The following is a 12,039-nucleotide window of genomic DNA, read 5'->3' on the forward strand; positions in this document are numbered from 1 at the left end:
TCATATACCATCTTCAGTACATCGTCTGCCTATAACGCATAATTGGAGCTACATATCTGTCAACTTTTTTGGCTATAGCCGTTATTTGCTGATTTATTATTTCCAGTGCTTCTTTGATCATCTTTGTCTTTAAGCGATATTTCTTGATCAGATATGTTTGGTTTTCTTTTATCTCTTCTAGCTTGCTTACATCTGATCTTAGCATGCTGATCTTATTTGCCAGTTTGATCTTCCATTTTGGTGATACCCTAGCTTTTTTCTTGTTTGTTAATTTTGCATACAAGAACTTCAGTTAATCTGCAGCTGTGCTGTACATCAGTTGCTTTGGTTCTTGCAGTGAGCTGGTACTTATCTTTCATATTACAGCCGTGGCATCTTTTAATGTTTGTGCTAGTTGTTTCTGTGTTACAATCTTCAATGCAGGCAACCTTATTCTGTTCTGCTGTTCTAGGTGGTCAGTTATTTTTTGTTGCATTTCCTCTTATTTTTCAGCTAGAGGACTTTACTTTGTTCTTTCTGAGGTTCAAATCCCTACTCAGCCATAAAGCACATCACCGGCACTATCTCTCAACATAATTTACTTTTCAGGGGTTTTGTGAGGATAAAATATGTGGAGAGTGGCAAAAACCATGCATACCACTGTATATTCCTTGGATGAAATGAATTTTACAGCTGGAAGTAAATCCTGATTAAAGGGGAAGAACTACAACAGCAATTTAACTGCTGGGAAGATCAGAGAAGTTGCCTATTGAGTTTGGACTTGCCAAAACTGGGAGGCTTTTCAGATTCCTTGGATGAGACTCCGATTGGCAACTGTATCAACGTAAGCAAAATGTGAATAACTTTGTTCCCATAGAGTTGGTCCTGCACCAGTTTGGTGCTGTCTTTTCTTGAAATAGTGTTTGGTTGAGACTTCCCATTGTCTTAGTCCAGGGTTCTTCAAACTTGGCCCTTTTATGACTTGTGGACTTCAACTCCCAGAATTCCTCAGCCAGGCACGCTGGCTGAGGAATTCTGGGAGTTGAAGTCCACAAGTCATAAAAGGGTCAAGTTTGAAGACCCCTGTCTTAGTCTGTTGATCAGGGTTACACGTTTTAGCACAGTGAGGGTTAAAAGATCTTTGCTGTTCAACAATACTTTCTCAGGTTTGATTGATTTGATTGGGTACAAACATGTCTCTGGTTCTCACCTGTACGCCATTAAGGGAGCAGAGCTATATGTAGCTTGAGGGAAGAGCACCTGCTTGGTCTCAAAGTCTCAATTCCTGATCTCTCCAGATAGGTCTGGGAAGGAGAGAGAGTGCCGATGTTGTTCACTGTAGGCTAAGGGTGGTGAGAGCTGACTGTCATGAAGCCAAGTCCAGTGCCATGCAAGCTTATCACATAAGTTTGGGAAATATGGTCCCTAGTGGGAATTACCTGCTTCTCTGCTCTGCTTAGTGAACAGGAATCAAATTCTCAGAAGCCCTTTCTAGTGATTCCTGGAGTGTAGTAAGTACACTCCAGGAATCCAGTAGTAAATGATAAGTATCATTCCCTGTATTATTTTGTTTTGTCCTCCAGTCCCTTCCAGAAATACGCCCAGGAAGCTCTCTTGTCTTATTTATATATGCAGTGTGCACATTTTATTCTGACTGTGGATAATGTACACTTCACAGACACAGCACTGAATTCAGATCTAAAATTATATGATGTTGATCGAGGCAAGTCTTGCTCCTCATTTCCTGTTCTTTCAATATAGTGCCTGTCTCGAGAAATGCTTCAGTGTTGGAAATTGGCAGTCAAGGCAACAGCTTTCCCAGCAGGTTGACTTAAGCTGAGGTTTGAACTCATTATCTCATCCCTTAGACCAGCTGGACCTCTTTATGTCTAGCAAAACTTTAAAGAATCATTGACTTAGTTCCAAATAGCACGCAAATGTCCAGGCTATACCTTCAGACAATCCAAGGATCTATTCAGAATTGTCATTTTTGTTTTGCAATAAGAAGGTAGTTCTATAACTCACATAACAATTGCATGTTTAGGAAAATGAGGACCCAGATTGTTGGGGGCAATAAGCTGACTTTGTAATAATGCCGCTGGGGGGGGGGGCGGAAGCCCTAATAAGCAGGCATATACATAGAACGAAGGCTATTGCTAAGCACATTGATTTGTGCTTCTTAGATTGTAAGCCGCCCTGAGTCTTCGGAGAAGCGCGGGATATAAATGGGATTTAAAAAAAAGGTTCAGAAGGGATCTAATATTATTTCTTCTCTGTTGTGTCAAGTCAATTTAAGAACCCCTGGTTTAACCAGTTGCTTTATCTTTACAGCCTGCTGAGACGACTGATTACCCTAATTTCTCAGCATGCTACCATCCTGGCCTCTAATGAAGCCTTCAAGAAGCAGGCAGAAGGAGCAAGTGATGCTGCCAAGAAATATATGGAGGAGAATGACAAACTGAAAAAGGTAGGACTCTGAGATCCTGAGAACGGAAATAGAAGAAAGACAGGAGCCTGCGTGGTTTGGTCATATGACATGAGCATTATCCCATTTTTAATACTACAATCATCTCTTTATTATGTTATTATTTAGTTTTTAATAATAAGATTCTACTGTTCCTCTAGGACAGACATGTCAAACACAAGGCCCGGGTGCCAAATGCGGCCCGCAAAGTGGTTTCATGTGGCCCGCGAAGCCATCCTGGCAACAGTGAGGGAACGGCAAACACTGCCTTGGCCCTGGCCCAGAGATCCTCCTTCTGTCAGAGACCCTCAGATCTGTCCCACTCCTGCCCAGGCCCCCATAGGCACCCCTGAGGCGAAGGATGTAGAGGTGGCCACGCCCACCCAGTAGGCCATATACACTCTGGCCACGCCCACCCAGTAGGCCACACCCACCCAGACCATACCCACCCGGCCCCCTGAGGGCAACCACAATGCTGATGCGGCCCTCAATGAAATTGAGTTTGACACCCCTGCTCTAGGAGCAATCTAGGATGGAACACTGCACAAATCGATTTAAAAATGAAGAAAAAAGCATGCATCGCAAATAGATAGCTTTAATTGGGGTATCAACTCAAATATTCCAAAGGACATATTATGTAGTGTTTTTTTTCACTTGTCTAAATGCTTAGTGATTAGTAGGTTGGCCCTAATTCTTGCTTTCTGGAAACAGAGCTATTGTAAGTTTCTGGTCACAGTGATCATCTGATGCTATATTTGACCTGTGGACTGAATCATCCTGGACGAGTGTCATGGCAGGATCTGGAGACCCATGGTATTTGTCATCCCCAATGGCTACTCAAAAAAATGAAAGGGAAAAGCAAAGCCTTTTTAGATAAAAATGTGAAGAAATTCTCCACGTTCAAATATATGGTGCAAATACAACACAGTTACATAGTTTGTCCCTTTTTCTCTCGAGATTGGAATCTTGTATGAAATGGCAACTTGACAATATATGGATATAACAAACATTAAAAATGTGTTTTAATGAGCAGAGGCAGCTCGCTCAAGCATTTCCATTCATTAACTAGCTCATTACATGCTGGAAGTGTGGTAGATGGATGCTGCGCACCAAAATATCTAGAGATTATTGCTTTTAATTTTCATGTTGTGCTTTATGGAACAACGAGATAAGAACTGGGGAGATAGGGAAGGCTTTGATAGAGAAAACATGAATATAGTTTCCATAAATGATAAATTAGCCAAAGGCTCACGTACAGTTTTGGATGTAGTTGCTTGAAGTGTTTTTGTTTTTGAACAAGAGTATGTAAATTCAGCATATGTGTGTATACATTTGCACACACACACACACACACATACACAAAAACGGGTATGTATGCAGTATAAAAACCTGTATAGCTTTTGAGCAATAGGGTCATATACTTTTGGAACTGTTTTGTTTACTTTTTATTATGACTGTTGAAGTCTCGCTATATCAGGGGTGTCAAACTCAATTTCATTGAGGGCCGCATCAGCATTGCGATTGCCCTCAAGGGGCCGGGTGGGTGTGGCCAGGGTGGGCGTGGCCTACTGGGTGGGCGTGGCTAGAGTGCGTATGGCCTACTGGGTGGGCGTGGCCAGCTCTACATGGTTCGCATGAAGGGTGCCTATGGGGGCCTGGGCAGGAGTGGGACAAATCTGAGGGTCTCTGGCAGGAGGAGGGTCTCTGGGCCAGGGCCAAGGCAGTGGGGGCCGTTCCCTCACTGTTTCCAGGATGGCTTTGCGGGCCACATGAAACCACTTCGCGGGCTGGATCTGGCCCCCGGGCCTTGTGTTTGACATGTCTGCATTAGGGACTTGAATATGGTAGACTTGCTCAGGTCTAGCCAGGCTCCCAATGGTGGTGTTTCAAAAGGCAGCTGGACTTTGTTTTTCCTTGAAGCCATTTCGTTTCTCATCCGAGAAGCTTCTTCAGTTCTGACTTTAGGCTCACCCAGGGCAAGATCCCTGTATGCCACCTGCTGCCCAGTAGGAGCATTTCTGCCGTCAGAACTGAAGAAGCTTCTTGGAATAGAAGCGAAACGTCTTCAAGGAAAAACAAAGTCCAGTTGCCTTTTGAAAAAAAACACCATTGAGACAACCGTGACCTGGATGACTGAGAATCTCCATAGACTTTTAGCCGGGTTTTTGAAATATTTATAGTCTACTGGTGGGCAAGCACTCCATTGCTATATTTCAGGGCTGGATGAGCTTTTTAAAATTAGTTTAAAAATGCATATGCATGGATTGGTCTCAGTTCTTATGCTTCTGTTAATTGTTGTTGTTGTAAGGGACCTTGGAGTTCTTCTAGTCCAGAGATCTCCAACCTTTTGGGCACCAGGGACCGGTTCTGTGGAGAGATGTTTTTCCGCGGACCGGAGGGTGCGTGGTTTTGTGTGCTGTCTGCATCCCACGGATGGGGCTTTGCTTGTTTGCACGAAAGGTTCCTGGCATGGTGCCGGTCCACGGACCTGGGGTTCAGGACCCCTGTTCTAGTCCAACCCCCTGCTCATGCAGGAAACCCTATACCATTTCAGGCAAATGAGTGTCTAGTCTCTTCTTAAAAACCTCCAGTGTTGGAGCATTCACCACCTCTGGAGGCAGGTTGTTCCACTGGTTAATTGTTCTAATTGTCAGGAAGTTTCTCCTTAGTTCTAGGTTGCTTCTCTCCTTGGTTAGTTTCCATCCGTTGCTTCTTGTCCTGCTTTCAGGTGCTCTGGAGAATAGGTGGACCCCCCTTCTTCTTTGGGGCAACTCTGTTGCAAATGTGTTGCTGTTTGGGAACAGGTAGTGTTGAGTTTTTGGGTCTGGGAAAGCTAAATCTGCCTGGTTGATTGTGATACCGGTATTCCTTTGAGAGGGTCCCTCATTTGACCAAGGGGCTTGTCAGGGTCCATCCAGGAGGCTTTCTGCACTAAGGAAATGCAAGTGTGGTGCTCCTATTGGGCAGCAAGTGGCACATAGAGGGATCTTGCCCTGAGTGAGCCTGATTTATTGGCTCACTTTCCACTTGGCATTGTAATCCTATCAGGCTAAGAGTCTTTCTGTCCCTTTTTATTTTATTTTTTATTTTTTTATTTTTATTTTAATTCCATTTATATCCCGCCCTTCTCCGAAGACTCAGGGCGGCTTACAAGCTTAGCAGTAGCCTTCATTCTATGTATATGCCTGCTTATTAGGGCTTTCACACACACACACACACACACACAAGCGGCATTATTACAAAGTCAGCTTAATTGCCCCCAACAATCTGGGTCCTCATTTTACCTACCTCGGAAGGATGGAAGGCTGAGTCAACCTTGAGCCTGGTGGGACTCGAACCTGCACTAATTGCAGGCAGCTGGTGTTACTTAAGGAGGCATTAGCCCACTGCTCCACCAAGGCTCTTTTATGGCCATAACCTCACCATTGGGGTTAATCACTGGCCAGGGACCTCCGTCCTTTTTTCTTCCAAGAATACTCTGTGGGCGATCTGACTCTAGGATTGCTGCAGAGGCAAATGTCAAGCACACAGAGCTGCTGGCATGGCAGTCTCTCTTCCCGCGGGGACCCTTAAATGGGAAAACGGGATCGTTTCTTTCGTACAAGGGTTAAAGACGGTGTTGCCTGAGCTGCTAAGACACTGGGACCTATTTCGTTCTTTACACCTCCGCACATTTTTTTTTTTTTTTTGGTAAATGAGAGGATACGTTGGGAGGAAAAATGACTGCGGTGGAAGAGGGGACATGGTCTGTTCCCAGTGGTAACGGCTTTTAAGAGAATCCACTTCCAATCATTCTTTTGAAACAGAGGCTCTGGGGACTGAGCCTGCCAGAGTGTGTGCCTATCGATTAGCCGTGATCGCTTTGCGATTCTGATTGTGCTCCAGTGGAAGCAGAAAAGCAACGGGTTGGCAGGCAGTGACTTTGCTGACTCTCTGCATCCAGGTATAGAGTGATTCACCGGAGAGAGAATAGAGCCACTCTCGGCTCTGCAGCTTTTTGACTCCTCCTTCAGTTCTAATTATCCAAATGCATCTTGCTCCAATTGCCTGCTTTGTTCTTTCGGCAGTTGCTTTTTCTCCTGGCAAATGGCAATGGAGCACATCACAGACCATCCGTTTTTTTTTTGGTTTTTTTTTTGTAAGCACCTATCCGTAGAATTGCACGGCACCACCTGTAAGACAGGGCAACCAAAGAGAAGCAAACACCTCCGTCTTCACCGACGGCACGTTCTGTCTTCGCGTTCTGTTTTACGACGGTGGTGAAGGTTTGAACGCTGGGCCTGTCTGCAAAGAAGTGAAGTTTAAGGCAACTTTCCCCATAGCCGGTGCCGAGAAATCTCGGAGTTAAAACTCCAATATCTGGAGCCGATTAAATTTTAGGCAAGGGAAAAGGGCAGACGAAACAGTTGAGTCCTGTTTATGCTGGGAGTCATGCCTTTCCCCGAGGAGCAGAATCTGCGCAGTGGAAACTCTTGTTAGGGATAGAGGAGTGATGGGGGTTGAACCTTAAGAAGTAGTTATTTTTCGAATTTTCATGCTTTACAGCAGTATTTAGGGTGAACGGGTCTCATCTCCCATTAAAGGTAAAGGTTCCCCCGCACATGCGTACTAGTCGTTTCCAACTCTAGGGGGGCGGTGCTCATCTCCGTTTCAAAGCCGAAGAGCCAGCGCTTGTCCGCGGACATCTCCGTGGTCATGTGGCCGGCATGACTAGACGCCAAAGGCGCACGGAACGCTGTTGCCTTCCCACCGGAGTGGTCCCTATTTTTCTACTTGCATTTTTACGTGCTTTCGAACTGCTAGGTTGGCAGAAGCTGGGACGAGTAACAGGCGCTCACTCTGTTACGCGGCACTCGGGATTCGAAGCTCAGCGTCCTAACCCACTGAGACACCACGTCCCTCATCTCCCATTATTCCCTAGCTAACCTTGTTGGCTGAGGAATTCTGGGACTTGAAGGCCACCCCTGTTAAAGCTCCTAAGATTGGGAAACCATGCTTTACAGTAATAGTAGAGACACAGACAAACTCTGGGTAATGAGGATCAGTTTGGAATTTCTATCACTGTGGGGTTTTTTTTTTGCAATCTTAAATTGTAAAAATTTTAAAAATCTTAAACCGGGCAAGTGAACTGGTGCTCAAAAGCTTCTGCTTGCTTTTTTTTCCACTTGCCTGAAGTTACTGCACTCTTCTGCTCATTCCTTAACCGATGTGGCAGCAAACCCTTGTGCCTTGCAGGTAACTGCAGCCTCTGATTGAGCCTCTGGGTTTATTATCGTCTAAGCTTCTGAATTATGCTGAGCTCTTTTGATTTGTAATGTTGATACAGCAGCGGATGGTTCTCCCTGATCAACAGGGTACTTTGTAGCTGGCATGGAAGGAAAAATGCCAGTAATCTGTTTTCTGTATCAAACAAATTTAGATGGCACCAGGCTGAGAAAAGGCTGTTGCTAAAGTTGCTAAAGAAGACTAGCTTGAAATCCAGCTGCAAAGCCTTGATGCCAGCTTTCCCCCTCTACGTGGATACAATAATAATGAAACATTTGAGCTCTGCCAACAGGTTGCCATGCCCTTTCCAGCCGTGTTAGGTTCACTAGGAATTGGCTGTAGCTGCACCTCCTGAGATATTGTCCAGTTGTTACCCTCAGTCTGGCGTTTCTATTATTTCTTCTATAAAAATGGAAGTGTTTGCTTTAGGATGGACAACAATATTAGTGACAGGCTTAATGGAAGAATTAGTAGGATTCTGGACACTGATCTGTGCGTTTTCCCTTGAGTGTCTACTCAAAGTCAACTTGCCCACCTTTTAACATTTCAGTATATTCAAGTTGTGTGTAGACAAACCTCCAGAGGGCAGCCTAACCTAATATCTCTAGTTGCCGCAAGGGCATAGTCTTTCAACATGGCAGGATTTTTTTTTATGAAGTTAATTAAAATGACATCCGTAGCTGATAGCCTTGACCTCCGGATAGCAAGAAGCTTTGAACATTGTGGCTGTAAATATGTAAAGATAAAGTGTAGCTGTAAACAAGGTATAACTGCATACAGATGTTGTTCAAGGTTGGTGATTACTGCAAACTGTTCCTTACGTTTCAGATTGGCAGAGCTAGAGATAACAGGGGACGCTGGCTTATATCTCTTCTGTTCCCTTTCCCTTCTGTAAATGTTGTCTTTTCTGAAACCTTCAGATAGATTTTGTCTTGTAAGCTTGAAATAGCCATTTGGAGTTCGGGTAGAAGTTTTAATAGCTCTTTTCTCACATCTGTTGCCTTTTCTTAGCCTGGACAAAGAGGTTATGCTCTTCTGACTACCTTATTGAAGCTTCCCATTTGGGACTGAAGTCACATAGTATCCTTTGGAGCTATGTCTTGTATTTTTGTATGGTCACAAGAAAAAAGGGCTGTCCGTAGACCGCACCCAGGCATTTTACAGGCCCTGGGCCACATCCATCCCTTTGGCAATTCCTGTCTGGCTCACGTGAGGTCAGTTGGAAATTAGAGATCCATGCGTGCAGTATAACTGCATTGCTTTTATTCTGAAGGCGATTGCTGTGTTTTTTTTTAATTTACGTATGTACGTGTATGTGTACCTACACATCTGTTCAGTCCTCCACAAACTGTCCCAGTTCTTCATACGGCCGCTTGGGGAAATTAATTGCCCAACCCTGCCCTAGACTGTCCGGGGGCAGGAGAATCTGCTGTGGAAGAGTTGATGCTCTTGGAAAGGTGTTTTGCTTGCGTTGCCTGTTCTTATTATAATTGAAGATGGTGGCGGAGGTTGGTGTGGAGCCAAGGGATGAAGGAATCTTTCCAGCACGCCTTGCTATGCACCCAGGTTAAGTGCTGCTTTTAGTTGACATTTATTTTATATCCCGCCTTTACTATTTTTATAAGTAACTCCAGGCGGCAAACAAATGTTAACGTCCCTTCCTTTTTCTATTTTCCCCACAACAGCAATCCTGTGAGCTGAGTTGGGCTGAGAGAGAATGACTGGCCCCAGGTCACCCAGCCAGCTCTTCCTTCATAAATTCTGATTAAATAGAGCCCAACTCCATATTTCCTTGTCTTTTTCTTATTGCCTCCCCACCCCCCTTATATTGTAGGAAACACTTTTGCATGGAAAGAAATTAAGTTGGACGCCATATGAAGGAAATGCTAGTTTATGTTCCCAAGAAACCATATCTGGTGGGGCGGGGGGGAGGGCACATCTGGTTGTGAAAATTGTTTTGAGGTTTTCTCAGCTATATATGCACTAGCTTCTTTAATGATTTCATGCATTGGCCAAGATGGGCAAATAAGGCCCTCCCAGCCCTTCTTTGCCTGTTGGTTTTGATTTGATGTTCCCTCTAGAAGCAGGCCTTCGTTACAACCAACATGAGAAGGGTAAAATAGGATGAAAGAGGCTGACCTGAGAACTAGGCCTCTAGCTTTGTGAGGCTTGAGAAATAGATGGGCGTTATATTTCTTAAAAATATTGGGAACTGGATAGAGTCTCTACCATCACTTTTCTGGCAGTCATGCATATCAGGTAATTAAATCTTGCCTTAGGACAAGCAATTTAATTGTTCCAGGCAGCACTGGTTCCAGGCAGCACTGGGGTTCCCACCTGCCTCCTTTGCTCACAGCTCGGCCGATGCCTTAGTGGAAGCCTGGGAAAAGGCAGCCACGGAGGCATTTGACCGAGTTGTACCCTTGTGGCCCCTGACCCGGTGCAGATCCCAGTGGGCTCCATGGTTCTCCGCGGAGCTCCGGGACATGAAGCGTCGGAGACGGGACCTAGAGAGCTGTTGGAGATCCAGCCGGTCTGAATCCGACTGATCACGACTAAGGTCCTTTACAAGGTCTTATCTCACGGCGATGAGGATGGCAAGGTCTAACTACTTTGCTACCCTCATCGCGACCGCAGATAACCGCCCGGCCGCCCTGTTTAGGGTGACCCGCTCCCTCCTTAATCAGGTGAGGGAGGAGCCCTTGCAGGGTCGTGCCGAGTTTAGCCAACATCTGTCAGACAAAATAGCTCGGATTCGGACCGGTTTGGACTCCGACTGGGCAGAGTCTGACGATCAGGACATGGGTGGTCTTGTTGATGTTATCTGGGAGGAGTTCGATCCTGTGACTCTGGATGATGTGGACAGGATCATGGGGAAGCTGAGCTCCACCATGTGTTTATTGGACCCGTGCCCCTCCTGGCTGGTTTATGCGGCTCGGGATGGGACATGAGGCTGGCTCCAGGCAGTGATAACTGCTTCCTTGAGGGAGGGTAGTTTCCCCGCCGTGAGACCTCTCCTCAAGAAGCCTGCCTTGGACCCAGCTGTATTAAACAACTTTCGTCTGGTCTCCAACCTTCGCTTTCTTGTGAAGGTTGTTGAGAGCGTGGTGGCGCATCAGCTCCCTTTGTTCCTGGAGGAAGCGGACTATCTGGACCAGTACCAATCGGGTTTCAGGCCCAGGCACAGCACGGAGACGGCATTGGTCGCTCTGGTGAATGATCTCTGGAGGGCTCGGGACAGGGGATGTTCCTCTGTCCTAGTCCTATTAGACCTCTCAGTGGCTTTTGATACCATCGACCATGGTATCTTGCTGCGGCGTCTCAGAGGATTGGGAGTGGGAGCCACGGTCCTTCAGTGGTTCTCCTCCTACCTCCTGGGAAGTTCGCAGTCGGTGTTGGCAGGGGGACAGAGGTCGACCTCAAGGCCTCTCGTTTGCGGAGTTCCTCAGGGCTTGGTCCTCTCACCTCTCCTGTTCAACATCTATATGAAGCCTCTGGGTGAGATCATTCGTGGTTTTGGAGTTGGGTATCATCAGTATGTTGATGATACCCAGCTTTTCATTTCGACCCCAAACCACCCCAGTGATGTCCTCGACGTGATGTCCCGTTGCCTGGAGGCGGTCCGGGTCTGGATGGGGAGGAACAGGCTTCGGCTCAACCCTGACAAGACTGAGTGGCTGTGCGTGCCGGCATCTCGGGAAATTCAGATCATTCCATCTCTTACTATGGGGGGTGAGTCATTACCCCCCGTAGATAGGGCTCGCAACTTGGGAGTCCTCCTAGATTCACAGCTTTCCTTGGAAGATCATCTAGTAACTGTGACTAGGGGGGCCTTCGCCCAGGTTCGCCTGGTGCGCCAGTTGCGGTCCTATCTAGACCAGGATGCCTTGCGTACAGTCACTCATGCGCTCGTGACCTCTCGGTTAGACTACTGCAACACTCTCTACATGGGGCTGCCCTTGAGGACCACTCAGAGGCTCCAACTGGTGCAGAATGCAGCCGCGCGAGTTGTGTTGGGGGTCTCCCGATACTCCCATGTTACACCTCTCCTCCGTGAGCTGCATTGGCTTCCAGTTGCCTTCTGGGTGAGATTCAAGGTGCTGGTAATGACCTATAAAGCCCTACATGGCATGGGTCCGGAGTACCTAAGGGAGCACCTGCGGCCAGCGTCAACTTCCCTCCGCCCAGTGCGTTCCCACAGAGAGGGCCTCCTCAGGGTGCCACCGGTCAAGAGAATGCCGGCTGGTGGCCCCCAGGGGGAGGGCGTTCTCTGTGGGCGCGCCTGACCTCTGGAACCGTTTACCGGTTGAGCTCCGGACGGCTCCCGACCT

At 46.6% G+C, this 12,039-nt stretch overlaps 1 protein-coding gene across 2 annotated transcripts in view; it reads left to right on the forward strand.

The window, feature by feature from the left end:
- Positions 1 to 12,039, forward strand: part of BCAP31 (B cell receptor associated protein 31) — a 55,524-nt gene that overhangs the window by 18,936 nt on the left and 24,549 nt on the right. For both annotated transcript variants that reach the window (XM_083353064.1, XM_083353065.1), the window contains exon 5: positions 2,311 to 2,446. In XM_083353064.1, coding sequence (XP_083209190.1) covers positions 2,311 to 2,446 — 136 coding nt within the window. The remainder of the gene's footprint in view (positions 1 to 2,310; positions 2,447 to 12,039) is intronic.

The sequence above is a fragment of the Vipera ursinii genome, assembly GCF_947247035.1.
Source record: "Vipera ursinii genome assembly, chromosome: 2".
Classification (NCBI taxonomy): Eukaryota; Metazoa; Chordata; class Lepidosauria; order Squamata; family Viperidae; genus Vipera; species Vipera ursinii.